Here is a 26,430-nt window from a genome sequence, read left to right as displayed (position 1 = left end):
GCTTCTGTCACATGAAGTTCCATCTCTCTCCCCTGGTTTTGAAAGTTCTCAGCCATTACTTCTTTGAACAGGCTTTCTGCCCACTTCTGCTTCTCTTCTCCCTATGGTATACCTATAATCCTTATGTTGCATCTCCTAATTGAGTCAGATAATTCTCAGAGAGTTTCTTCTTTTCTTTTTAGTCTTAGTTCTCTCGCCTCCTCCATCTGCAGCATTTCTATATTCCTGTCCTCAAAATTGCTAATTCTGTCCTCCATATGATCGACCCTACTGTTCAGAGAGTCCAGGTTTTTCTTAATTTCCTCCATTGTGTTCTTCATCTCCAGTATTTCTGATTGGTTCTTCTTTATAGTATCAAGCTCTTTTGTGACATAGCTCTTGAACTCGTTGAGTTGTCTATCTGTATTCTCTTTTAACTCGTTGAGTTTTTTAATAATGGCTGTTTTGAAGTCATCATCATTTAGGTTATAGGCTTCATTGTCTTTGGGATTGTTTTCTGGGTACTTGTCATTTTCCTTCTGTTCTGGAGATTTAATATATTTTTTCATACTGCTTGATGGCGTGGATTTGTGCCTCTGCATAGAGATAGTTTAGTTACTGCTACCACTTGTTTCTACTGGTGTGTGTGTAGGGGGAGCAGCTGTTTAGACTGCACTGACCAGGAACCCTGTCAGCTGTTGCTAACTGGACCTGGGCCCCTCCTCGTAGTCACAGTGGTCTTGTGGGGTCCATCATCAGCTGTGGGGGCAATCGCAAGGGGGCTTCAGGCTGCTGGTGCCTACTGTTGCAGACCACCTAGACGTGCTCCCTCCTTGGGTTCTGCAACGGTGTCATGGGCTTTCCCAGCGGCTGGGAGCAGGGACACCTATATTTGCAGCTCTGTCACTGTCAGAGCCCACAAAATCTCACTTGTCCTCTATAGGTCACAGCAGAGCTATGGGTATCTTCTGCAGTCTGTGGTTAGCTCACCTAGCTATGCTGCTTTTGCCCCAGGGCCTTCCAGCCTTGTGATTGCTGGACGGTGCCTCTCCACTAGTGCTGTGCAGAGGCTTTCGCTGAGGCTTCTGTGGGACTGTAGAGTTTTCCCCTTGGGCCACAGAGCCAGGCTGCTGGAACTCCACCCAGCCTCCGACCACCCCCTCAGGAACTCTGGGAGCCCCTTCTCCCCTCTTCAACACAGCCAGAGTCCGTGTGTCTGGTGGTGGTTGGTGGGTTGCTGCCCTGCCCAGGATCCTCCTCTTCGGGAGCCTCCCGGAGTTCTGAATACTGGGCGGGGCCTCTCCACTAATGGCAAGTAGAGGCTTTCCCTGCCGCTGGTGTGGGACCCTGGAGTTTCCCCCTGGGCTGTGGAGCCGGGCCGCTGGAACTCCACCCAGCCCCAGTCCACTCCTATGGGATCTCTGGGAGCCCCTTTCCCCATCTGGAGCACTTCCGGAGTCTGTGAGTCTGGCGGTGGCTGGCAGGCCACTACCCTTCCCGGGATCCTCCTCTTCTGGTGCCTCTCAGCATTCTGAATGCTGGGTGGGGCCTCTCTGCTAATGGTGAGTAGAGGCTTTCCCTGCTGCCGGTGTGGGACCCTGGAGTTTCCCTCTGGGCTTACGTGTAATTGCGGGGGGCTTAGGAAGGGCTGTAGTCACCTGTTTCCACCATCGCTCCGCCGGTGTGTGCACACTCCTGCCCTTGGTGCATGGAGATGCTATGGGGGAATCTGCTGGAAGAAAGCCGCTTGCAGGTACTAGGCTGTCCGGGGGTCAGGGGTCGGAGAGTTTTCATCTATCTCCACCTCCTCCCGGGGGGAAGTCCATCCGCCTTCTGATGTATAGCAGCACGGGTCTCTCAGGTGTCCTGAGATGCTGTATGGGTGTCCTTTGTTAACTGATGAATGTTCAATTAGTTGTAGATTCGAAGGGGGAGAGACAAAGAAAACTACTCACTCTGCCATCTTGGTGACGTCCGAACATGTACTTTTTAATACTTGGTGCTAGGACAACTGAATAGCCACTTGGAAAAAAATAAAATTAGATCCCTGTTTCATATCATACACATGGATGAACTCTAAATGGATAAGGAATATAAATTTAAAATACGAAACCATACAAGTACTAGAAGAAAACGTGAGTGTATTTCTCTTTAACCTTGATGCAGGGAAAAGCTTAGTTGATTATGACTAAAATTCTGAGGCAATAAAAGAAAAGATTGATGAGTTTATATACGTATTTTTTTTTAAATTACATGGCAAAACCACCATGAAATATAAGGTGAACCAGGGGTTTGCAGTAGGTCCGAGTTGTGGTACAAGCAGTTATTCTTAATTTATTTTCATGGTATCCTGCATGACATTGCCACTCATTTTATGGCAGAAGTGGTGTGACAGTGGGCTCATGACAAGGAGATCCAAGAGTTTTATCATATTCTGCTTCACCTAAGAGCAGATGGCCCAATGCACTGATGGGATGGCCTGTTGAATGCTCAGCTGAGGTACTTGGTTGGAGCTAGGACCCAGTGAGGTTGGGGAATTCTCCTCCAAGATACAGTATATGCATTGAATTAATGGTTAGTGTATGGCACTGTCACCAATAAATAGAATATGTGGGTCCAGGAATCAAGAAGTAGGTAGGACTGGCCCCTCTCACCCTGATTCCCTGTGACCCACTTGTAGAATTTATGCTTCCCATCCCCACCCTGAATGTGAATTTGAGGCCCTGGTTCCCAGGGGACAATGTTTTCAAGGGACAAGAAGGGGAAGCATTTAACCCATTGATTCCTAGTTCTTACTGGCTGAGTATTGTCTCCAGCACAGAAATATCCCACACTGTTGGATCACACATGTCTGAGTGACAAGTTGGCAACCACAGACATCTCACATTCCAGTGTCAGAGAAATCCTGGGGCAGGAGTTGAGCCAGTTTGCATATTTAAAATGATGACCACTTTGGATTCTTCGTGCTAGTGGACCAGCGGGTAAAGAAAGGAGCTGCTGTACTCATAGAGATAATTGACTTTGATCCCTATCAGGAGCTAGAGTTGTTTCTATATAAAGGTGGCAAAGAGCACTGTTATCTAGAATTCACTTGAGTATATTTTGGTGCATTCATGCTTGAGACTGTGGTGAATAGGGAACAACCAATGGTCTACCCAGGGTAAATCCAACAAAAGGCTCAGATCCTTTGGGATAAGGGTTTGAGACACCTACCAGACACATAACCAAGATACGATGAAGCGAGGGCTAAGAGTGGGGGAAATGTAGGATGAGTCGTTAGAGGAAAGAGGTGGTGAGTATCAGTTATTGCTTTGGAATGAGGTGTAGCAGCAACGATTGTACCATGTTACACTCACCTTCCTGTCTCTTGTAGAAATAGTGGATAGTTACCATCTTGAAGACTCATGACAGATTAGATTTAATGGAAGACATGTTCAGATTTGAGGGGTGCAAAGGCTGGACGGTATTGGGTGCCACTTTTGAGCCACTTCACATTTTCTCAGGCTTTATCTTGATTCCAGCTGTGGCTGTCATCAACAGTTCTGTGTTCACTTGCATCGATAGTGCCTTACTTCAAGCATGCGCTGTGTGTTTCGCTTCCTGCCCTGTAGTTTCTCTGGCACTCCAGTTTGGGCACTCACTTGGAACTCACATGTGTGAGTTAACACTCTGGGGTTAAGTGTCAGCCAGGGGCTAAGAACTAGTGGATAGATTCTTTCCTTTTCATCACTTGGATATGTGGTTCTGAGATGTATTTCACAAGGCTTCTCAGAAGATTGCTCAGTGGATAACAAGTTGCCTGTCGCAGTGACATAGTGGAGAGAACTTCTTGAGAATGAGTTTCCCTCCTTCTCTGTTTAATTCCCTGTCCTTTGCTTCTCCTCCCTCAGAACACATTCCCAAATAAACTACCTGTATGTAAGCTTATCTGTCAGGGCAGCCCAAGCTAAGAGAGACATATGGAACAGGGGTTGGCAAACTGTGGCTCATGGCCAAAACTGCGCCCTCATTTTGTAAACATAGTTTTATTGAAACACAGCCGTGCATGCCTATTTGTTTACATATTGTGTATGGCAACTTTCATGCCATCTACAAGCCAAGGAGAAGAAACCAAACTTGCCAACCGTGAGGTTTTTAATCTAATTGGAAAAATGCAAATATTTGTGAAAAACACTGGTTAATAAATTATTTATATCCAAACAATGAAATCTGTGCTAGCATTAAAAACATATTTTAGATATGTTGAGATATTCAAAAAAATCTGCCAATATGGGAATATTCTCAAGTTATATTATTAAGTAAAAAAGGAAGGTGCCAGAAGAGTGGAGATCCATTGGCATGCATTTTTCTAAGTCTCTGTGGTTGTATGTATTTTTATAAACTTCCTTGAGAAAACGTAGGCAGCCGTTCACAGTGGTTGTCTCTAGTTGAGTGGCACTACAAGCTAGGGTGAGTGAGGGGAGACTCAGACTTTATATTTTATGCCTTTCTGAATATTTTGAAAATGTATTGTTATATGAATGAAATACTTTTATAATTGAAAAAAGACGTGGAAGGACTATCAGTTATTCACAACTTTCTCGTCTTGGTGTCGTAATGGCGTGAGTTGGAGCTGTAGGCCATTGTGGATTATGTGAACGAAGCTGAGCGAGGGAGGAGATGTGAATAGTCCGTCTGGGGTAGTATAAATGCGCGGAGGACAGGGGAAGGGAGGACAAAAGAGTGAATAATATAATATAAAGGCGAAGAACCTCTTCAAAGTTGGACACGGAATTTTGTACATCAGTCCACACTTCTCTGCATGTTTTTAAAGCTCAGCAGAAAGGCTTGAAGCCATTGACAGTTGTCATTTTAGAACGCCATGTCTGAGAGAGACCTCAGGAGTTAATCATTTTAGTCATTTTCTTTTAAAGAATTAATGTCTAGTCTGAGGGATTTTTAGGATTTTTGAGGATTTCAGCCTGGGTATCTCTACCCCGTTGTCTTATTTTTTATGCCAACTATCAGTATCTAAAATAATGCATTTAGCGTATTTATGTGACTATTGTCTCTCTCTTCCCACTAGAATGTAAGCTCCATGAAAGCAAAGACTGTTTTGCTCACTGCTCTGTTAAGATTTAGAACAGTCTTCTTACACAGTAGTTTCAATATTTATCCAAAGAAGACACTCAATAAGTATTTGTTGAATCAGTAGCTGCATTAAGATAACTTTGGGGACAGCTGGAATTAGCTAGGGGTGGACTCCACAGGAGAGAAGACTCTACTCCAGTTGATCTCGTGATAACTTATTTGATTTTTCTCAGTCTGACTAAGGACATGACCGGAAAGGAAGATGTGTACCGAGGCCCGGCCATCAGGGCTCTCTGCAGAATCACTGATGTAAGTTCTCTTTGTTTTACTCAGTCATCGAAGGGTACACCGTGTTTGTCTGCAGGTGGCTATGTAAATTTAGTGGGATTCTCTACTCTGACTTTGTGAATCTTCAGTGTAAGAGAAACATGACCACCAAAAAGGCTTTCGTGGCTCCAGGCTTTTTGTCTTTTAGATTGTTTTTTCCTTTTGTTTATTTAGATAGTCTATTTCTCTCTCTATTTGCCTTCATCGACTTTTGTTATTGTCAGGGCACATTCTTGCAGGAAACAAAAACCATTCAAATTTAGTTTTTTTTTTTTTCTTTAAGCTTTATTACAGGATATGTATCTCTTAGAATTTGAGGTAAAGCTTACAGCCAGATGCCAGAGCAAGAAATAGGGCAGCTCTAAGGAACTCAGCAGCAAGATTTCTCAGATATTTACTAGTATGATCCATCATTTACCAGGCTCAAGCCTCCTCATCAGCTATTTAAGAGATCTGATTAGAGGCCTGGTTAGCCATCAGCCAGCCAGTTGCTTGTATCTACTTGGGTCTGAGTCAGGTGTAACCTTGACTCTGTCTGTTGTCTCTGGAGGGATGAGATTATATAGTTATGTTAGGCTGTCCCTTCCTAGGACCTCTGAGTAGGAAAGGTTAAAATGAAGGGCGGGCTGGGCATTGCCACGCAGATTGAATACTATTTCAGCTTTATTCCTGCTTGGGTATATTTTATATGTATCTTCTCGAGTTTTAAAGGTTGAGCAGGATCAAATGGTAAATCTGGATCCTAGAAGGAGTAATAGAAACAGTTTAGTATTTTTTTCTGCTCAGCTGTTTTGTTGTGGTTGTTTTTGTTTTTAGCATTAAATTGGTAGCATAAGACTTGCTGACGCCAGTGCTAGCAATCAGACTTGTTATCTGAATATTGATCTCAGTCTGTTTACGCATCTTCATATGTCAGCGCCTTCCTGGTGCTAAGCTTTCTTCCAGTGAAATTGAAAAAGAACTTTGTTTTCAGAGGATCTCATCTTGAGGGCTCACTATGGTAGTATATTAAACACTTAATTTCTTACGTATCTAAAATAATCAGGGATCACATTTGATTTATAGGACTCTATATCCCCTTCACATAGAGGTATCTTCAGGACTTCTAAAGCAGCTTCCATCCCCATCTGGGAGTTAGTTTTATATCAGCCCTGATAAGTTGAGCCTCTAATTCCTCAAATTGGGATGCTCCACTTTGAGACAGTTTACTTCATTGTTGAACAGTCCTTCTTCCTTACATATACTCTTAAGTGTTCCTCCTTGAAGCTTCCACTCCGTTGTCTGGATTCCACCCTCTGAGATATGATTATTATGTGTTCCTTTGAATGCATTCTAAATATTTGCACAGAAACAAATATATGACTGGTGTTTGTAAATTATTTTGAAGTGGTAATTTTGCGTGAAAATGTCTGCTTTAACAGCTTTTTCTTTACTGAATGTTAATAGGGAACAATGTTGCAAGCCATTGAAAGATACATGAAGCAGGCCATTGTGGATAAAGTCTCCAGCGTATCCAGTTCAGCGTTGGTATCTTCCTTAGTAAGTAAACAAGTAGCCCCCTGCTTCTTATGCAAGGTACAGTTTCTAGTTGCTAAAACAAAGTAGCACTAAGATTCTCTCACAAATGAAACGTTTAAAAAATGTGCATACATCTCTATTACTTTATCCAAGAATGTTTTCTCTGCCAGGGGAGCATTTAGCAATTAAAATGGGCAGTTAAGGGGGCCGGCCTGGTGGCTTAGCCCGTAAGTGTGCACGTTCCACTTTGGTGGCCCGGGGTTTGCTGGTTCGGATCCCGGGTGCAGACATGGCACCGCTTGGCAAGCCATGCTGTGGTTGGCGTCTCACATATAAAGTAGAGGAAGATGGGCACGGATGTGAGCTCAGGGCCAGTCTTGCTCAGCAAAAAGAGGAGGATTGGCAGCAGTTAGCTCAGGGCTAATCTTCCTCAAAAAAAAAAAAAAAAAGGGCAGTTAAAAACATGAAATTTTCATATATTTGAAAGGTTTTGGTAATCAGAAAGTTATGTTGTACACATAATAAAGATGGTAGGTGAGGGTGAGGTGAGGGACAGGAAGGAAACTGAGGGTCCATCTCTCTCTTTAAATCTTCCTTTGGAAGTGACCTGTACTCTTACCTTTTGCTTCTTTGTCCTCTGCTTTCCTTGGGGCCCTGTGTCTGCAGTGTCCTTTGCTCCAAGTCTCCTAGCCCACTTCTAAATTTCCTCCCAGGAAGTGATCTTTGTTTTAGTCACAGCTTTTCTTTCTTTCTTTTATCAAAACAAAATTTATTCCTTACAACCTATCACATTGCATTTGATTAAAATTGGTAACTGATGTCTGAATGGATTAGATCATCTGAATCAGAGAAGTTCCTGATTCTGGAATATAATTGGTCAAGTTTCACAGCAGGTGATATATCAGGACTCTGGTTCTTTCTTCTAGGTGAGTTTCCTGGAAGTGAAACCTATAATGTGAACATTATTTAAGTACTATTCTATTGACTGTCCATTCCCTTCCTGTCCTTCCCCTCTAATTGCTTCCTTATTCACACTTCGCCCAACCCACAAACATAGTCACCTTTGCAAAGAGGTCTTGGAGAAAGTGTTTCTGGTTTATCAGTTGCCTCAGGAATAGAAACTTGAAATACTTACAAAGTTACAAAGTTGTTTCTTTCTGTTAGAAATTTCTCTTAGTGATTTTCCAAGAAAATGAACTCATGTTTCTAAACTTCTGGTGACCATGCATTGTCTGTTCTTAATTTTTTCCATATTTAGCACATGATGAAGATCAGCTATGATGTTGTTAAGCGCTGGGTCAATGAAGCCCAAGAAGCTGCTTCAAGTGATAATATTATGGTTCAGGTACTGTCATTAAATCACCTTAGCTTATGTCTTAAGATCAACCTTCTTTAACCACATATTGTAGGGGTAATTTATTGATTCCGCAGATGAGTATTAGCTAAAGTCTAATACTAAGCAGCTTACTGTTAACTAGCCTATTAGTGCATATTCTCAAGTAGGTATCCTACTAATTATGACTACTGCCATGGGCCCTGCTAGTGTTTAGGAGAAACTGTAAGGACGTTCGAGAAAGGTTCTTATATTCAGTAGTAGTTGGAAATGTTCATTCCAAAGGTCACAATGCATTTCAGCCCTTTATTTGAAAAATAATTTGTGAAGAGGATGTTCACTTCCAAGCATTTTAGGCCTTGATTTTAGTAGACATTATAAAAACATTAAAGGGTAATTTTTAGTTTGTAAAGCTTTAAAACCGTTTTGTTGGAAAGATCTCCCTTTCATATTCATAGGCTATTCCTAATTAAAAGGAACAAGAGTAAATTCTTAACTGGCAATTTTATGTAAAGTACCCCATTTGTATTTGAGAGGGTACTTATTTATCCCCTTTCAATGTTTACAACTTCTCATGTTAGCATATTCAGTTACAAGGAAATAGAACAGTAATTTTTCCCTTGGGAAACATTCTCACTCTCCTAACTGTGATCGTTATGTTTTCACACAAAGTGCCACGATAATTACACTTCTTATGCCTACTTTAGGAGATTGATCCTTTAACTACTAACATGGCCACAGATGATTTAAAGCCACTAAAAGAGACCTGTAAGACTGCTGAGGCTTTGGACCTGAGAGCCTTTGTACTAGGGACATATGGGTAGTGCTGAGCCTGCTGGAGCCTCTTCAGATTGCGTCACCTCTTCAATACGGCCCGGTCTGAGTTCACTCCTTCTGGGGGAGAATTAGAAACTCATCCCTCAGTCTTGCCTGTTTGATTCAGTATAAAAAAGATATTCTAGTTGTATGCATTATACTTGGGTGTCTTTTTATTAAAAATCTAGTTCCATATGATTCTATTTTCATGTAAGTTTTATCCTCTTCCCACTCAGCTTCCTGTATATTACATTCTTTTTCTTGTTCTTTAGTACCATGCATTGGGAGTCCTGTATCACCTTAAGAAGAACGATCGCCTTGCTGTTTCTAAGATGTTGAATAAATTCACTAAATGCGGTCTCAAATCACAGTTTGCTTACTGCATGCTGATCCGAATTGCCAGTCGCTTACTAAAAGAAAATGAGGAAGGGTAAGTGTCTTCACTTAAACCATTTGCTGGTTAATATGCCAAAGAGTTTACCTCCTTTATGAATGTTTTTTAGGCAGTGCCAACTTTACAGAGGGATTTGATGTTTTCCAAATTGAAAAAAAAATCATAGAATTCCAAGTAACACACCTTCTTTTTTTCTTAATGTGTTTTTTGGTGTATGTACTTAATAGATTATGATTGCTGATAATACAATGACAAACTGATATTAAACAAAAAATACTTATAGATCATGGAGTATACAATAATTAAATGTGAAAACTGGAAGTGATGTTAAGAATCATCTTGTGGGGCCGGCCCTGTGGCCCAGTGGTTAAGTTCTCGCGCTCTGCTTTGGCGGCCCAGGGTTTCTCCAGTTCAGATCCTGGGCATGGACCTAGCACCTGTCATCAAAGCATACTGAGGCAGCATCCCACATAGCACAACTAGAAGGACCCACAACTAGAAAATACAACTGTGTACTCGAGGGGACTTGGGGAGAAGAAGGAAAAAAAAGAGATTGGCAAAAGATGTTAATTCAGGGCCAGTCTTAAAAAAAAACACAAAAAACGAATCATCTTGTTTATTCCTTTTATTTTTCTAAAAAAGAGTGTTGAAATACTGCGTTTAATGATTTATTTGTTTAAATGATCAATTTATTTAAAGGGCATGAGGGAGACAAACAGAACTACACGTTTGTAAGGTTTGTATTATTCATGTAGTAGTGTTATTTTATTTGATGGTAGACTGTGATAACATAAGGATGAATATTATAATCTCCTGTGTAATCACTAAAAAAGACTAGGAGATATAACGTAAATGTCAACAGAGAAGGTAAAATGGAATATTAAAAAATCTTCGGTTGAACTTCCTGCTTCCAGTAATGGTGGAGTAGCTTGATGTTAGCCCTCCTGCAAATAATGATTTTATTATTAGTACAAAACTCTGTCTCCCCAGAACAAGAAAACCCACAACTGTCTGAAAGAACTGGTGAGTGGTGAAAAGCAGGCAAAAACTGCAGGGAAGCTGACGCCTGAAAGACAGAAGCTATCCTGGGTGAAGATTTGTGTATCTCTGGCTGGTCTCCTGAGGGCACTCCACAGTTCCTGGGTGTGGGATAAGAGAAAAACACCGTATTTAGGGGAGGGGGGGGGGGGGGGGGTGTCAGAACACAGTGTGAAATCGGAAGAGTAATGAAAACTTAGAGTGTAAATCCTGGAAAGGAGGGAGCCACAAATGGGGTGAAACTCAAAATCAATTTTAAACTGTAAAAATTGTTGACCACTGAATTATGCATATACAGGGAAAGACTCTAGGAAACCTGGCAAAAAGCAGAAGCTGTCAGCTGAAGCTGAAGCTGAAAGAACAGAATGGAGAATTCAGCTGCAACTTACTGTGGAAGACATCAAGTTTGGAGTTTGATTCCAGCCTAGTTCACTGCCTGCTAGAGAAACATTATAAATTCTGTCTTTGCATCATATTAATCACAATGTCTATATACAGTAAAAAATAGCGAGAAGTGCAAAGAATTTGGAAAATGTGACCAGTAATTAAGAGGAAAAGCAATCAATAGAAACTGACCCTGATATGACTCAGATATTAGAATTAGCAGATAAAAACTTTAAAGCATCTATTGTAAATTTGTTAAAGACTTTAATGGGAAATAGTTATAATGAATGAAAAGGGGAAATGGAAACTATAAAAAGGAGCTAAAATGAAATCTAGAGCTTAAAATACTGTATCAGTCAGAATTCGACCAGAGAAGCAGAATCCATAGGAGATAAATGTATAAAGAGATTTATTACAAGGAATTGGCATATGCAGTTTTGGGGCTTGCTAAGCAAGTCCAAAATCCATAGGGCAGGCTGTCAGAAAGGCAAGATCACAGGCAGGCTGGAACTCATGGGCATGGGCCAAAGCTGCTGTCCACTGGTACTCTTTGCCATTGCACATTTTACTATAAACAGCAAGAAACCAGGTCACACCTTCAACACTTTCCTTGGAAAGTCCCTCAAGTAAATATGCAAGTTCATCACATACAAGTTCTGCTTTCCACACGACTGCAGGACACAGTTACACCAAGCTCCCTGCCGATGTCTTACAAGGATTTACCTACTTCCAGTTTATAGTAACTTCCTCACTTCCTGCTGCTCCTCCTAGACCAGCTTTCTCTAAGCAGTCTGTGAGCCCTCACTGGCAGTGACATTAAAGACCAGATGTCTGATAAATCTTTTCAAGGCAGTTTAGGCTTTCTTCATCATGCTACTCAACGTTTTTCCAGGCTCCACCCACTTCCTGATTCCAAAGATGTTTCCACAATTTTAGGTATTTGTTATAGCAGTACCTCACTTCCAGGTACCAGAATTGGTATTAGTTTTTTATTGCTGCCATAACAAATTACCACAAATGTAACAGCCTGTCACCACATCCATTTATCACCTCACAGTTCTGTAAGTTAGACGTAGGTCTCACGGGCTAAGGTCAAGATGTTGGCACGGTGCTGTTGCTTCTGGAGGCTTTGGGGGAAAATCTGCTTCCAATCTTATTTCTTTGCAGTCATAGATTGTAGGTCCCTGTTTCCTTTCTAGCTGTCAGCCAGGGGTTGGTCTGTGCCGTGTAAGGTCGTATATTCACAGGTTCCATGGAGGAAGGCATGGACATCTTTGGGGGCCATTCTGCCTGCTACAGGTACAATAACTGAAATGGATAATTTGCTGGATGGGCCTAACACCAGATTAGAGATGGCTGATGAAAGAGTGAAAGGGTTAGAGTTAGTGAATTTGCAGATAGAGCAATAGAAAGTAACTAATCTGAAGAACAGAGAGCAAACAGATTAAAGAAAAATAAACAGAGCTTCAGAAAACTGTGGGGTAATATCAAGTGGCCTACCACTTGATATGTAATTGAAATTCCAGAGGGAGATGTGAGAGAATGGAGCAAAAAAGAGAAATGAAGAAATAATAAATAAAGACTTCCCAATAAGCATTTATTCTAGCAGGGCAAGGATGATCTAACAGTCAAAAATCAACATAATATTTCTCATTTAAAGAATAAAGGAGAAAAATCTTAATGGATGCAAAGAAGGCAATTCACTGGCAATTTGTGATTAAAAATCTCTTTTCAAGGCAAAGAATAGAAGGGAACATCATTATTCTGATAAGAGTACCAAAAAATCTCCAGTAAACTTTATGCTTGTTGCCAAATTATTAAAGGCTCTCCCCTTGAGATTGTGAGTGAGACAAGGATGCCTGCTAATTTTTGGAATAGCATTTTACTGGAGGTCCTACTTGGTGCAGTAAGTCAAGAAAATAAAATATCTAAAGATTTGAAAGAGGACATAAAACTGTCTTTGCAGACAACATGATTGTGTATATAGAAAATGCAAAATAATCTACACATTATCTATTAGAATTGATACATGAATTCACCAAGGGTACTGGATAGGTCAATATCCAAAATCAATTTTATTTCTATATATAAGCAACCAACAGATAAGATACAATTTTGAAAAGATGGTACCGTTTGTACTAAAATCAAATGCTTAGGAATAAATCTACCAAAAATTGTATAAATCTCTACACAGAAAATTATGAAGTGTCATTTAAAGTATGACTTGAATAATTGGAGGGATATGTCATGTTCTTAGAGTGGAATATTTAATACTGGAAAGATAATTACATCATCTTCTTTTGATCTATGGATTCAGTGAACCCCCAATCAGAATCTCATTTGGGTTCCTTTAAATACCAACCAGAAATGCATACATTTGTGTGTCAAAAGACATACTAAAGATACCTTTAGTGCTATTATTCATAATAGCTCTGAAATGGAAATAGTCCAAATGTCCATCAATGCTAGAATCAAAAAATGAATTGTGGTGTATGCAGTCAGTAGTATACAACAATGGAAATGAACAAATTACTGTTAAATGCAGCCACATGGATAAATCTCACTAAGAAGTCACACACATACATTCTGTATAGTTCCATGTAAGTTAATTTCAGACTTAGGCACAACTAATGTATAGTATTAAAAGTTGGGAAAGTATTTATCTTTAGGGCAGCAGCACAGTAGTGCTTGGAAGGTGGCATGTAGGGGGCTTCTGGAGTGTTTGAAATACTTATTTTCTTAATCATGGTAGGTTTGTAATAATTCAGTTATGATTTAGTTGTCTATTGTTGCATATCAAATTACTGCAAAACTTAACCAGATTAAAAGGACAATAAATATTTATTTTCCCACACAGTTTCTGTGGGTCAGGGATTTGGGAGTATCTTAGCTGGATGGTTCCTGCTTGAGGTCTTTCATGAGGTTGCAACCAAGATGTCGGCCAGGGTTGCATCACCTGAAGGTTTGATGGAGGCTGGAGAATCTGGTTCCACGGTAGCTCACGCATGTCACTCGTGCCTCGATGCAGGCTGTTGGTAGGACACCTCAGTTCCTTGCCGTGTGGATCTCTCCACAGGGCTGCTTGAATGACCTCATACCATTTTGGCTGACTTACCCCAGAGCGAGTGATACCAGAGAGTGCAAAGTGGGAGTCACAATCATTTTTATGATCTAGTGTTTGAAAACACATTCCATCTCTGCAGAGTTCTGTTGGATAAAAGGTTCAGTGTGGATGGGGATTACACAAGGGAGTAAATAAAGGGAAACAAGAATTCTTGGGGGTGTTTTCAAGGTTGGCTACTGTACTGGTCTGCTAGCGCTGTCATAACAAAATGCCACAGACTGGGTGGCTTAAACAACAGAGAGACATTTTCCCACAGTTGGGGAGGCCAGAAGCCCGAGATCAGGCTGCCAGCAGGGTTGTTGTTCATTCAGTGAGAGCTTTCTCTCAGGCTGCAGATGGCCGCCCTCTCACCGTGAGCTCCCGTGATCTTCCCTCAGCGCCTGTGTACGGAGAGGAGGAGGATCTCTCTGTCGTCTCCTCTATAAGGACATTAATCCTGGCAGATCAGGACCCCACCCACATGACCCCCTTTAACCTTACTTCCTTCCTTACAGGCCCCGGCTCCAAATAGGCTCCAAATAGAGTCACACTGTGGGTTAGGGCTTCAATATACGAATTTAGGTGGTGGGGGGTGGGGCACACAAACATGCCATCCATAAAAGTTACATCACGTACTTTTCTATATTTTTCTTATAATTTAATACAAAATTAATTTCCAAAATTGGCTGATAATTTCTCAGACCTGTAGAAAGAAAGATACCATCTGCAGAGTGAAGAAAAACAAAAAAGCACCAAATGCTGAGTAGAATGAAGGACAAAGATAAACAAGCAAGCACATTCTAACTGAACTTTTTTTAACATCAAGGATAAAGAGAAAATTCTAAAAGTTCTATGAAAGTGAAGATATTTGACCCATAGTTTTACTTCAGATTTCTCTCAGCTGCATTGCAGCCAAGGCAGCAGTGGGGCGTGTGTGCCCAGGGTTGTGGGAAGATAACTGTCAGCTGGAATTCCGTACCCAGCCAGACCGTCACACTGGGGGCGGAAGAAAGGTGCTCTCAGACATAAGGGTTTACTGCAAATAGTTTACCAGTCACTTTGTGAGAATCGTCCATCGATTTACTCCCCCAGGAACAAATAGAGGCTCAGAAGGCAGTCGTGGATTTAAGAAGTAATAGTATAACAATTGATCATTCTAAATAGATGACATTGTAACTTTTTAAAATTTAATAGCAAGCTCAAACATTCCAGAGGACAGTGTCATGATAAATTATGGTGTAGAAGGTGGTATTAGATGGAAGTAAAAGCATGCTAAGCTTTTTTTTGGGGGGGGGGGGCTTGTTTGGGAGGAAGATCTCGTTAATGGTTAATATTAAACTTTGTTAGGTAAAGAATTGGGTTAGTAACTAAGACTATAAATGGAATGTAAAGCTTTATGTTGAAATAAAAATGGAACGGGCTGGCCTGGTGGCATAGTGGTAAAGTTCACATGCTCTGCTTTGGCGGCCCGGGGTTTGCAGGTTTGGATCCCAGGTGTGGACATGGCATCAACTTGGCAAGCCATGGTGGCAGCCATCCCACATATTAAGTAGAGGAAGATGGGCACTGATGTTAGCTCAGGGCCAGTCTTCTTCAGCAAAAAGAGGAGGATGTTAGCTCAGGGCTAATCTTCCTTAAAAAAAAAAAAAAAAGACAAAATGGGATTTTGTACTTTGAGAAAAGTAACGATCTAAAAAATGATATAACAGAAATGAACTTGTATATACTTAATAGCATTATTTCAAAATATGTAAAGCAAAATCTTAAAGAAATATAAGAAATTCTTGGGAAAATTTAAACACACCTGTCTCAGAAACTGACAAATCAAGTATAAAAACCTAAGACTGTAGTTGATCTGTGTATCACTGGTAACAAAATTGACCTCATATTTAGAACCCTGTGTCCAAGAGAGAATATACAATATTAATTCTTTAAAATTTTTTACTTGAGCAACATAATGTACATATTGAAAAAATGCATAAAATTTATAGTTGTATGTACATTGTATCTAGTTGCTGGGGAACACTCAGATAATGACCATGCATTAGGTAGTAGTACATTTCTGGTATCCCAGAAATGCTTTATGTATCTTTCTTGATCATAACTACCCCCAGCAGAAACCACTATTCTGACTTTTATGGTAGTCATTTCTTTGCTTTTCTTTAGATTTTTACCCCTTGTGTAAACATCCCCAAACAGTATGGTTTAGTTTTGCCTTGTTTTGCACACTCTATCCACAGAATCATGCTATATTGTGCTGCTTGTTTTTTTCACTCAATATTTTGGTTTAAGATTCATCTTTGTTTTTTGCTGTAGTTCTAGTTCATTTTAATTATATGTATATCTCCTTGATTGAATACTTCCTAGTTCATTTATATTCATTCTTCTGTTAATGGGCATTTGAATGGCTTTCTGTTTTGAGCACTTATTAATGAAATCACTATAAACAGCATCCCTGTGCCTATACCACACTGCCTCATGACCATAGGTTTCTTTCTTTGTATGTAAGCATGCATTTCTACAGGGTATATATCTACGAGTGGAATTGCTAGATCATTGGGTATACATCTCTTTACTAGGTAATGTTAGACTTTTTTTTCAGTGATTGTACCAATTTATATTCCAGCCAGTGGTGTGAGATTACCTGAGCCAAGACTTGATGCTGTCAGACTTTAAAAATTTTACTAATCTGAGATAATATATTTTTTCATTGAGATATAACTCACATACCATAAAATTCACCTGTTTTTTTTGGTGAGTAAGATTGGCCCTGAGCTAACATCTATTGCCAATCTTCCTCTTTTTGCTTGAGGAAGAGTGTCACTGAGCTAACATCTGTGCCTCTCTTTTGTATGTAGGATGCCACCACAACATGGCTTGATGTGCAGTATGTAGATCCATCCATGCCTGGGATATAAACCAGTGAACCCCAGGCCACCGAAGCACAGTGTGCAAACTTAACCACTACACCACCAGGCTGACCCCAAAATTCACCTTTTTAAAATATATAATTCAGTGGTCTTTAGTATATTCACAGAGTTGTATAACTACCACCATTTATTCCAGAACATTTTTATCACCCCAAAAAGAAACCCCTAACCCGTTAACCCCACTCCCTATTCTCCTCTCCCCACAGCCCCTGGAAAACATTAATCTGCTTCCTGTCTCTTATGGATTTTCCTGTTCTGGACATTTCATATTAATGGAATCATACAATATGTGGTCTTTTATTTCTGGTTTCTTTCACTTGCAGTGTTTTCAAGGTTCATATGTATTGTAGAAATATCAGTACTTTATTCTTTTTATAGCTGAATAGTATCCCACTGGGTGGCTATACCATATTTTATTTATCCATTTGTCTGTTGATAGACATTTGGGTACTTTCTGCTTTTTGGCTATTATGAATAATGCCACTATTATCAGTTGTGCATAATTTGTTTTTTGAGGAAGATTAGTCCTGAGCTAACATCGGCCGCCAATCCTCCTCTTTTTGCTGAGGAAGGTCGGCCCTGAGCTAACATCTGTGCCAATCTTCCTTTATTTTATATGTCGGACGCCTGCCACAGCATGGCTTGATAAGCGGTGGTAGGTCTGTGCCCAGGATCCGAACTGGTGAACCCTGGGTCGCCAAAGCAGAGCACTTGAACTTAACCGCTATGCCGCCAGGCAGGCCCCTGTGCATAATTTTTTATGTGAACATGTTTGCAAGTCTCCTAAGCATCTATCTAGGAGTAGATTGCTGAGTCATTATGTAACTCTATGTTTAACTTTAAACTGTTTTCCAAAGTGGCTGTCCCATTTTACATTCTTGCCCGCAGTGTGTGAAGGTTCCAGTTTCACCACATCCTCACTAACACTTAGTACTGTCTGACTTTTTTATTATACACACCATAGGAGGTGTGAAGACATATCTCACTGTGGATGGTTTTTTCCCATTGGAAAAGTCTGATTGAAAAAAAATTGTACAAGTTAGTTGTTGGTTTGACAGTAACAAAGGCTGCATTTCCCTGATGGCTGATGATGTCGTACATCTTCTCATGTGCTCATTGGGCATTTGTATGTCTTCTTTGGAGAAAGGTCTATTCAAATCCTTTGCTCATTTAAAAAATCGAGTTGTCTTTTATTGTTGAATTGTAGTAGTTAAGTATATTTTGGATACTAGATTTTATTAGATAGATAATTTGCAAATATTTCCTTCTATTAGGTGGGTTGTCTTTTCATTTTCTTTATAGTGTCCTTTGAAGTATTGAAGTTTTAAATTTTTATGAAGTCCAGTTTGTCTATTTTTTTCTTTGATTGCTTGTGCTTTTGGTATTATACCTAGGAAACCATCGTCTAATCCAGGGTCACAAGGATTTACACCTGTGCTTTCTTCTTCTAAGAGTTTTATAGTTTCATCTTTTACCTTTAGGTCCTTGATACGTTTTGAGATAGATTTTTTAATGGTGCGAGGTAGGGGTCCCATTTCATTCTTTTGCCTGTGGATATCCAGTTGCAATGTGAATTTGCTATTGTCTCAGCACCATTTGGTGAAAGATTATTCTTTCTTCATTGAATTGTCTTGGCATCCTTGTCAAATCATTGTGGTTTTAATTTGTAATTCCTTGATTACTAATAAGTTTGAGAACCTTTTCCTATGTTTATTAGCCATTATTGGCCCCCCATTGCCCATTCATTCTAGGTCAGTGTACAGAGGTCTATCAGGGCAGTTTTTACATCATGAGAGAGGAATTATAACCCTTGGGCTTTGAGGCTTTTAAACTGCATTAAGTACAGAAGCATCAACCACTCACTGTTGTGATCAGGGATGGGTGGCAGAAGTAATGTAGTGTGGCAGGCATTATATCTGATGCCACAGAAATAAAAAAGATCATAAGAGACTACTACGAACAATTATATGCCAACCGACTGGATAAACTAGAACCTATTTTGACAACTTAGCATAAATTTTGAGGAGAAGCAGCCTTTCCCTGGCATAATCAGGGCCTGGGATCCAAAGCTTGCAGTTGTATGATACGACACACTAGTCGTGGGAATCCCTATGTCCGCCTTCACGGTTGGGGAAGTACCAGCCCCTCCCTTGGCATGATGGGAAGGAGCTTGAGTCCAAGCTTTGTGCTTGACCAGAATTGATTGCCTTACACATTTGGCTGAGTCCAGTTGTAATGGAGGTCCATAGGAATCCAGCTTTTTTCCTGGGTGGCCAGCAGATCAGTTTTGGACAAAATGACGCTCGCCCCTCACTTGTTAATTCTCAGAATTTCTCTGGCAGTTCTTTTTGATTTTGTATGTACATTATCATAGATGGAGTTTCAAAAAGTTGGTTTCTCACTGTAAACTTCCCTCTTAATACTGCACTTACTGCATCCCAATGTCATGTTTTTGTCTCAAGATATTTTCTAATTTCCCTTTTGATTTATTCCTTGACTTATTGGTAGTTCAAGAGTCTGTTAATTTCCACATATTTGTGAATTTTCCAGTTTTCCTTCTGTTGTTGATTTCTAGTTTCACTCCATTGTGGTCAAAAAAGATACTTGGTATGATTTTAATCCTTTTAAATTTGTTAAGATATATTTTGTGACCTAATATGTGATCTATGCTGGAGAATAGATCACATTGTGTGTGCAGTTGAGAAGAATGTGTGCTCTGCTGCTGTTGGCTGGACTGTTCTGTATACGTCTGTTAGGTCCATTTGGTCTATAATGTTGTTTCAGTCCACTTTTTCCTTACTGATCTTCTATCTGGATGTTCTATCCGTTATTCAAAGTGGGGTGTTGAAGTCTCCTACTATTATTGTATTGCCATCTATTTTTCTCTTCAGATCTGTCAGTGTTTGCTTTATATATTTAGTTTTTTGAGAATTGTTTTCGACTATTCTAGGTCCTTTGCATTTTCATATAAATTTTAGGATCAGCTTTGAATTTCTACAACAACTCTGCCCGCGTTTTGATAGGGATTGCATTGAATAGAACAAGAGATCTATTTTGAATAAATCAATTTGGGAGAGTTGCCATCTTGACAGTATTGAGTCTTTCAGTCCATGAACAGAGACTTCTCCATTTATTTAGATTTCTCAGCAGGGTTTTGTTGTTTTCAGTGTAAAGTCTTGCATTTCTTTTATTAAATTTATTTCTATTTTCTTTCTGATGCTATTATGAATGGGATTGTTTTATTAATTTTGCTTTGGATTAATTATTGCCAATATATAGAGATACAATTGATTTTGCATGTTAATCTTGTATCCTGTAGCCTTGCTATGGTCATTTATTAGTTCCATTTATGTGTGTGTATTCCTTGGGATTTTCTTTGTCCAGGCTCATGTCATCTGTAAACAAAGACAGTTTTACTTCTTCCTTTCCAAACTGGATGTCTTTAATTTCTTTTTGTTGCCTAACTATACTGTCTTGAACCTTTAGTACAATGTACAGTAGAGGTGGTGAAAGCAGGCATCCTTGCCTTGTCCGTGATCTTAAGGGGAAAGCATTAAGCCTGACGTTAACTGTGAATTTTATGAAGTTGTCCTTTATCAGGTTGAGGACATTCCCTTCAACCTCTAGTTTTTTGAGAGTATTTATCATGCATGGATATTAGATTTTGTTAATTACTTTTTCTGCATCTATTAAGATGATGATTTGGTTTCTGTCCTTTTATTATTAATTTGGTATATAACATGAATTGATTTTCTGTTGTTAAACCAATTTTGCGTTCCTGGGATAAATACTACTTGATTATGGTGTGTAATTCTTTTTATATTGCTGGACTCAGTTTGCTGGTATTTTGTCAGGGAGTTTTGTGTCTATGTCAGGAGGGATATTAGTCTGTAGCTTTTCTGTGGTAATTTGTCAGGCTTTGTTACCTGGGTAATACTGGCATCATGGCATTGGGGGAGAAGTAGTGTGCCCTCCTCATTTATTTTCTGAAAGAATTTATGAAGGATTGGTATTACTTCTTTAAATATTTGATAGCATTAACCAATGAAGCCAGCAGGACTTACGCTTTTTTTTTGAGGGAAGATTTTAAATAACTAACTCATAGGTCTGTTTAGATTGCGTATTTCTTTGTGAGTCAGTTTTGGTAGTCTGGTATTTCTAGAAATTAATCCAAGTTATCTAATTAGTTGGCGTATAGTTGTTCACAGCCAGCCCTGATGGTCTAGTGGTCAAGATTCGATTGTCATACTGTGGCAGCTGCATGTTGCTGTGATGCTGGAAGCTATGCCACCGGTATTTCAACTAGTAGGGTCACCCATAGTGGACGGGTTTCAGTGGAGCTTCCAGACTAGACACATTAGGAAGAAGGACCTGATCAACCACTTCTGAAAAAATTGGCCATGAAAATCCTATGAACAGCAGTAGAGAATTGTCTGATACAGTGCTGGAAGGTGAGAAGTTGGTGCAAAAGACCAGGCAGGGTTCTGCTGTGCTGTACACAGGGTCACTAGGAGTTAGAATTGACGCAGTGGTACTAACACCAAACAAAAAATTGTTTGTGATGTTCTCTTATAATCATTTTAATTTCTTTAGGGTCAGCAGTGTTGTCTTCTCCTTCATCCCTGATTTTGTTAATTTGTGTTTTTTTCTCTTTTCTTCTTAGTCTAGCTGAAGGTTTGTCAATTTTATCGATCTTTTCAAAAACTAACTTTGGGTTTCCTTGATTTATTATTATTATTTTTCTGTATTCTAGTCCATTGATTGCTGCTCTGATCTCTTTGTTTCCTTATTCTGCTTGCTGTGGGCTTGGTTCACTCTGCTTTTTCTAATTTCTTAATTGTGGAAGCTTAGGTTATTGATTTGAGACCTTTCTTCTTTTCTGGTATAGGTGTTTAAATCTATAAATTTCCCTCCAAGCATTGCTTTAGCTGCATCTCATAAATTTTGATTTGCTGTGTTTTCATTTTCATTCGCTTTCAAATATTTTCTCATTTTTCATTTGATTTATTCTTGATCCATGGGTTACTTAGAAATATGTTGTTTAATTTCCAAATATTTGAGGATTTCCCTGATTTATTTTCCATTGTTGATTTATAATTTAATTCAATTGTGGTTGGGAAACATGCTTTGATGATTTCCATCCTTTTAAATCTGTTGCGACTTGTTTCATGACTGGCATTTAATCCATCCTTGATAACTGTCCACATACACATGGAAATAATGCATATTTCATAGTCATTGGGTTAAATCTTCTAAGTTGAGTTGGGTGATTATGTTGTTCAAGTCTTCTATATCCTTGATGATCTTCTGTCTAGTTCTTCTATCAATTATTGGGTGAGTATAGACATCTCCAACTATTACTGTTAAATGATCTATTTCTCCTTTTGTTTTGTCAAGTTTTGCTTCATGTATTTTGAGACTCTGTTGTTAAGTGTGTATATGTTTATTGTTGTTAAGTGATCCTGACGTATTCCCCTCTTTCTCATTATGAAATTTCTTTTTGTCTCTTGTAATATTCTTAAATTCCATTTTGTCTGATATTAATATAGCCACTCCTGATCTCTTATGGTTACTGTTTGCATGGCATATCTTTCCCATCTTTTTACTTTCATCCTATTTGTATCTTTGAATCTAATGTGTGTCTCTTATAGATAGTCTATGGTGGGGTCTTGCTTTTTGATCCTATCTGGCAATCTCTATCTTTTGTTTAGGAAGTTTAGACCATTCATATTTAATATAATTATTGATACAGTTAGATTTATCTTTTCCATTTTGCTATTTGTTATAAGTCTCCTGTCTTTTTGTTCCTCTATTCCTCTTTGACTGCCTTCTTTTGTGTTAAATACATATTTTTAGTGTATCACCTTAATGTCTCTGTCAATATATTTACTTTTTTTTTCAGTTTTTTCCTAGTTGTTACTCTAGAGATTAGAATATTCATTTTAATTTACCACAATCTACTTCAGATTAATACTAACTTAATTTTAGTAAAATATAGAATCTTTGCTCCAATATAGTTTCATTCTCTCCCTGCTCCTTTTGGTATTATTGTCACATATATTACATGTACATGTGTTATCAATCCAACAATGTAGTGTTATGATTATTGCTTTATACAATTTTACGTCCTTTAAAGTAGTTAAGAAGAGAAGTGAAAAGAACGTATCTATAGAATCTTTTATATCATCTCATGTATTTACCATTTCTAGTGTTCTTTGTTTCTCCTTGATTATTCACATCACTGATTGGAATCAATCTTTCAGTCTAAAGGACTTCCTTTAGTATTCTTTGTAAATCAGGTCTGTTAGCAATACATTCTCTAAGTCATCATTTATCTGGGAATGTCCCTTTTTTTTTAATATTGGTGAGAAAGATTGGCCCTGAGCTAACATCTGTTGCCAGTCTTCCTCTTTTTAGCTTGAGGAAGACTGGCCCTGAGCTAACATCTGTGTCAGTCTTCCTCTATTTTGTATGTGGGACACTGCCACAGCATGGGTTGATGAGCAGTGTGTAGGTCCACACCCAGGATCCGAACCTGTGAACCCCGGGCTGCCGAAATAGAGTGTGCAAACTTACCCACTATGCCACCTGGCCAGCCCCCAGGGAATGTCCTTTTTTAGCCTTCATTTTTGGAGGGTAGCTTTGCAGTTAGAGAATTCTTGTCTTTATTTCCACACTTTGAATATAGCATTCTACTGCCCTTTTACTTCCATTGTTTCAGGTAAAAAGTCAGCCATTAACCCTGTTAGTGCCCTGAACCCCTGAACAATGTGGTGAGTAGTTGCCATCTTGCTGCTGTCAGGATTTTCTCTTTGTCTTATGCTTTTAGCAGTTTGACTATGGTGTATCTGTGTGAGTCTTTTTATATTTATCCTACTTGGCATCTGTTGGGCTTCTCAAGTGCTTATTTTTCATCAAATTTGGGAGGTTTTTGGCCATTATTTCTTTAAATATTCCTTTTGCCCCTTTGCCCCTCTCCTTTCCTTCTGGGGCTCCTATTATGCAAATGCTGGCACACTTGGTCATATTCCACAGGTCTCCAAGGCTCTGTTATTTTTTCCTCATTCTTTTTTCTTTATTTTCCTAAGCTCAGTTAGCTCAATTTACCTACTTCAAGTTTAGTGCTTCTTTCTATTGCCAGTGTAAGTCCACTGCTGAATTGCAGATTTGAATTTTTCATTTCAGTTATTACACTTTCCAAATCCGCAATTTCTATTTAGTTCCTTAAAAAACAACAACAACAACAAATCTCATTTCTCTCTCTTTATTGATATTTTCTCTTTGGTGAAGCATGATTGTCATGCCTTTAATTCAGTAGACATGGTTTCCTTTAGCTCTTTGAACATATTTTTATTAGTTGACTTAAAATCTTTGCCTAGTAAATCCAACATCTGGGCTTCCTCAGGAATAATTCCTATTGACTGCTTTTTTTCTCCTATATATGGGCCATATTTCACTGTTTCTTTGTGTGTGTCATTAACTTTTTATCAAAAAGTGGATATTTTAAATAATATATATGGTACCTCTGGTAATCAGATTTCCCCCTCCTCATCCTCAGAGTTTGTTATTGTTGCTGTTTGTTTAGTTACTTTCTTGGGCTAATTCCACAGTCTTTATTCTTTTTCACGTGCAGGCACTGAAGTCTCTGCTTGGTTAGCTGGGTCATCAGATAATGATTTGACAGATTTTCTTAAATGCTTTAAATGAACACACATGTCTCCTGCTCTTTTTCCAATGGGCACTTTAGTGTTGGGTATGCCTTCCATACTCTGGTGTTTGCGACTCTGCCTTTGTCTTCACTTCCCACTTGAGTAGAACCTGAAAGTCAAGCATAGAGAGATTAGGGCTCTGTCAGGTCTTTCCTGGGCATTTTGCACAGCTTTCTATGTGCACATAGCCTTCTAGATCCCCAGGAATGTGTCAGAAATTGTCAAAGCTCCCTATGGACATCTCATTCCTCAGATTTTCCTTTTAAGCTTTTGGCCAGCCTGTTGTTTGGCCCAACTGGAATTGCTGCCTCTGGCAACAGCAATGATAAACAATTGCCACTGATTGTTTTGGGGACAAACTCCCTGAGGATAGGGCTTTCCTCACTGAGTGAGCTCTGGGTCAGATGAACTAAAGGTTAGCTCCGTGAATGGGGCTTTTCTAGGAAACACCAGTCAGGTCAAATAATGACAGTTGTCTGGGGACAGGGCTTTTGAGGGAGCTCCAAACCCATCTTGCTCCTCCAATGGCTGCTAGGCTGCTGGCTTTCACAGTCACTGTGGTTCTGAGGCTGCTGTTGTCCAAGGCTGCCATGAAACTGGGAAAAGGGGATGGAAATAGAGCACGTTAAAAACACCAGAAAGCTTACTGTTCTTACAAAGATTCAGGAGTTTTTCTTGAATAAATGTTCCCTTCCTAGTATTGTTGTAAGCCTTTGGCTAATTTCTGGAGTGCTGAAAAACTTGATTTGACAGTGTTTTACAGTGCAAAGACTCATTGCTTTTATCGAGGAGTGGATTTTCAGAGGTCCTTCATCCATAATTCCACAAGTGCTTCTCAATCTGTGCTTTTAACCACCATGCGTATCGCTTCTGTCCTTGTTGATATCTAAATGATGGCTTATGTATATTTATTGGCAGCCATGAAAGTCCACTCTTTGATTTCATTGAGAGCTGCTTGCGAAATAAACATGAAATGGTTATTTATGAAGCTGCGTCAGCGATCATCCATCTTCCTAACTGTACTGCAAGGGAGTTGGCACCTGCTGTTTCAGGTTAGTTGTATACTTGATAGCTGGCTCTTGTTTCTATTTTATATTTTTAAATTTCACAGATCTGTAGGATAGGTATTAAGATGATTTTTGACCCCAGCTCTGTAAATGTAGTCTTTACATTCTGATATGTAGATGATTTATTTTAGTTGTTCTTTACTTCTTTTTCTGAAGTTACCATTTCCCCATATAGAACATTAAAACATTTTTACTTAGAAGCTACTTTAATGCCTTAAGTTGTCCTTAATGTTTAAAAAGCCCATTTGCTCTTATTACTATAAATATTTTTACCGTTTAAATTCAACTATAAATGGGTGTATTAATTTTTTTAGAGAAAAGAACAAACTTTGTTTCCTATATTTAAAGTTTTTAAAGCTCAACAAAAAGTGCTTTTTCTTTTTTTGATGATACATTTTTCATGTGAATTTTTGATGCTGGGATCTAATTTCCTCATGCATATTTTAAATATTCTTTATGTACTGTATTTTCACATAGATGCTATATAGTGAAATGAACTATATTCACAGTGTTGGGTTTTTTTCTTTCCTAGTTCTTCAACTTTTCTGTAGCTCTCCTAAGCCAGCTTTGAGATATGCAGCTGTGAGGACCTTGAACAAAGTAGGTGTCCCTTTGCTAACTATTGACTTGTATCAGTGTCTGATTGAGAAACATTGAATGTGAAGCCTTTGGCTTTCTCGCCAGGGTTAGTCGATGTGATTTGTGCGCTTCACTTCTGCAGCACCTCACTTGTATTTGTGGACTTAGGTCTGGTCATTTCTA

General features: G+C 39.2%; 1 protein-coding gene across 1 annotated transcript in view; it reads left to right on the top strand.

The window, feature by feature from the left end:
• COPG2 (COPI coat complex subunit gamma 2) overlaps positions 1 to 26,430 on the top strand; it is a 103,785-nt gene that overhangs the window by 41,497 nt on the left and 35,858 nt on the right. The window contains exons 6-11 of the mRNA XM_046669477.1: positions 5,283 to 5,358; positions 6,823 to 6,915; positions 8,153 to 8,239; positions 9,316 to 9,473; positions 25,520 to 25,653; positions 26,201 to 26,268. Coding sequence (XP_046525433.1) covers positions 5,283 to 5,358; positions 6,823 to 6,915; positions 8,153 to 8,239; positions 9,316 to 9,473; positions 25,520 to 25,653; positions 26,201 to 26,268 — 616 coding nt within the window. The remainder of the gene's footprint in view (positions 1 to 5,282; positions 5,359 to 6,822; positions 6,916 to 8,152; positions 8,240 to 9,315; positions 9,474 to 25,519; positions 25,654 to 26,200; positions 26,269 to 26,430) is intronic.

This window comes from Equus quagga, chromosome 8 (assembly GCF_021613505.1).
Source record: "Equus quagga isolate Etosha38 chromosome 8, UCLA_HA_Equagga_1.0, whole genome shotgun sequence".
NCBI classification, from domain to species: domain Eukaryota; kingdom Metazoa; phylum Chordata; class Mammalia; order Perissodactyla; family Equidae; genus Equus; species Equus quagga.
The sequence above is the reverse complement of the archived record's forward strand: the minus strand, read 5'-3'. Positions and strand labels throughout refer to the sequence as shown.